This window comes from Aplysia californica, unplaced genomic scaffold (assembly GCF_000002075.1).
Source record: "Aplysia californica isolate F4 #8 unplaced genomic scaffold, AplCal3.0 scaffold00038, whole genome shotgun sequence".
NCBI classification, from domain to species: domain Eukaryota; kingdom Metazoa; phylum Mollusca; class Gastropoda; order Aplysiida; family Aplysiidae; genus Aplysia; species Aplysia californica.
The window spans coordinates 2,248,734-2,250,259 of NW_004797308.1; the positions used below are offsets into that span (position 1 = coordinate 2,248,734).

Below are 1,526 nucleotides of genomic sequence, written 5' to 3' on the forward strand. Positions count from 1 at the left end.
CTGCTGCTGCTGCTACTACTACTACTTCTTCTTCTCCTCTTCTACACTCCTAACACTGTCCCTCCCCTCCCCCACCCGACCATAAATAAAGTTACCTCTTTCCACACAGCTGAAAGACTTCAAAGAGCTGAAATATGTGAAAGCCAGTGCAGAGCATGGGATCGTGAGGCCTTGTGGAGATCTCAAGGTAACTCTCTGGTGAAGGTTCTAGAACATTGGTAATTATACACGCGTTTGTAGGTGAGAGGAAACTGTTATTGAAATAAATGACAGCATTGTAGGTTTAATATTTTACACCACACACACAGAACTACTGTAATTTAACTTTGTTTATTGGAATGACCTTAATAAACAAAGACTGCATAGATCTACATATTCAAAGATACTACTTTTTTTTTCTCATGCCGTTTAAAAATAGGGACATCTGTGATTTTTATCTCGTATTTTTCAGATTTTTTTCCTTAGATTGATGAACTGATCAATATCCTGAGTGATTGGCTGACTGACTGACTGAATGGCAGATTGGTTATTTGATTGATTGATTGATTGGTTCGTTGGTTGGTTAGTTGATTGGTTGGTTGGTTGGTTGATTGACTGACTGACTGACTGACTGACTGACACATTTCCCCCAGATCGGAGACAAGGTGTGGCTCATCCCAGGTCAGTGTGACGCGTGTAGCCACCTACATAAGTGGCTGGTGGGTGTCCGTGCCGGGGTCGTGGAGAGCTTGTGGCCCGTGGTTGCCAGGGGACCGGCTGTTTAGCAGGCATACAACCAATAGATGAGACGAGGTAGGAAGAAGGCGGTGGCAATGGTTTGGACATACTCTCAGGAAGTCAGGCAACTGCATTACAAAAAAAGTGTTGGGTTGGAATCCACAGGGTAAAAGACCAAGAGAAAGGCTGCGTGAAACCTGGAGAAGAACAGCAGAAATTGTTGTACAGAAAAGTGGGAAGACATGGAATAACGTCAAGAGGCTATCCCAGGATAGAGAAAGGTGGAAAGCGTTTTCCGTTGTCTATGCCTTGGTGCAGGGTGAGAAAGGTCATGGTGATGACAAATAATAGATAATCTTATTTGTTTTTGTAAAAAAAAACAAAAAAACAACAACAAAAAAACCACCAAAAAATCCGCGAATGATCTGGTTAGTATGTTAATATTACAGGTAATACTTGTATAACACTTTGTTGTCCCAGAGGGCAATATTTCTTGGCAGTACAGGACCGTAAAAAGACATGCAGGTATACATACAAATTAAATTGTATATTACTCTCACTAAAATTCAATACAAAAGAAAAGGAAAACTGACAATAACGTACATCAGATACACTTTTCGACCACATGCAGGAATTTATTACAAAACCTTTAAAGTTTAATTGATACCTGTATATATTCTAAACAGCAATAGGCTTACACGTTGGTGTTTATTCCGAGAGAAGCCTTATACTAGACGGTAAGAAACTTTTGTTGTATCTTTCTTTCTTTGTTCTAAGTGGTACGTATCTGCCGCTGTGTGATCTTACAA

At 40.2% G+C, this 1,526-nt stretch overlaps 1 protein-coding gene across 1 annotated transcript in view; it reads left to right on the forward strand.

Moving 5' to 3' along the window:
* LOC101862779 (3-hydroxy-D-aspartate aldolase) overlaps nucleotides 1–764 on the forward strand; it is a 22,174-nt gene extending 21,410 nt beyond the window's left edge. Inside the window, exons 10-11 of the mRNA XM_005091981.3 lie at nucleotides 110–187; nucleotides 633–764. Of these exons, the coding sequence (XP_005092038.2) occupies nucleotides 110–187; nucleotides 633–764 (210 nt within the window). The remainder of the gene's footprint in view (nucleotides 1–109; nucleotides 188–632) is intronic.
* The last annotated feature ends 762 nt before the right edge of the window (nucleotides 765–1,526 follow it).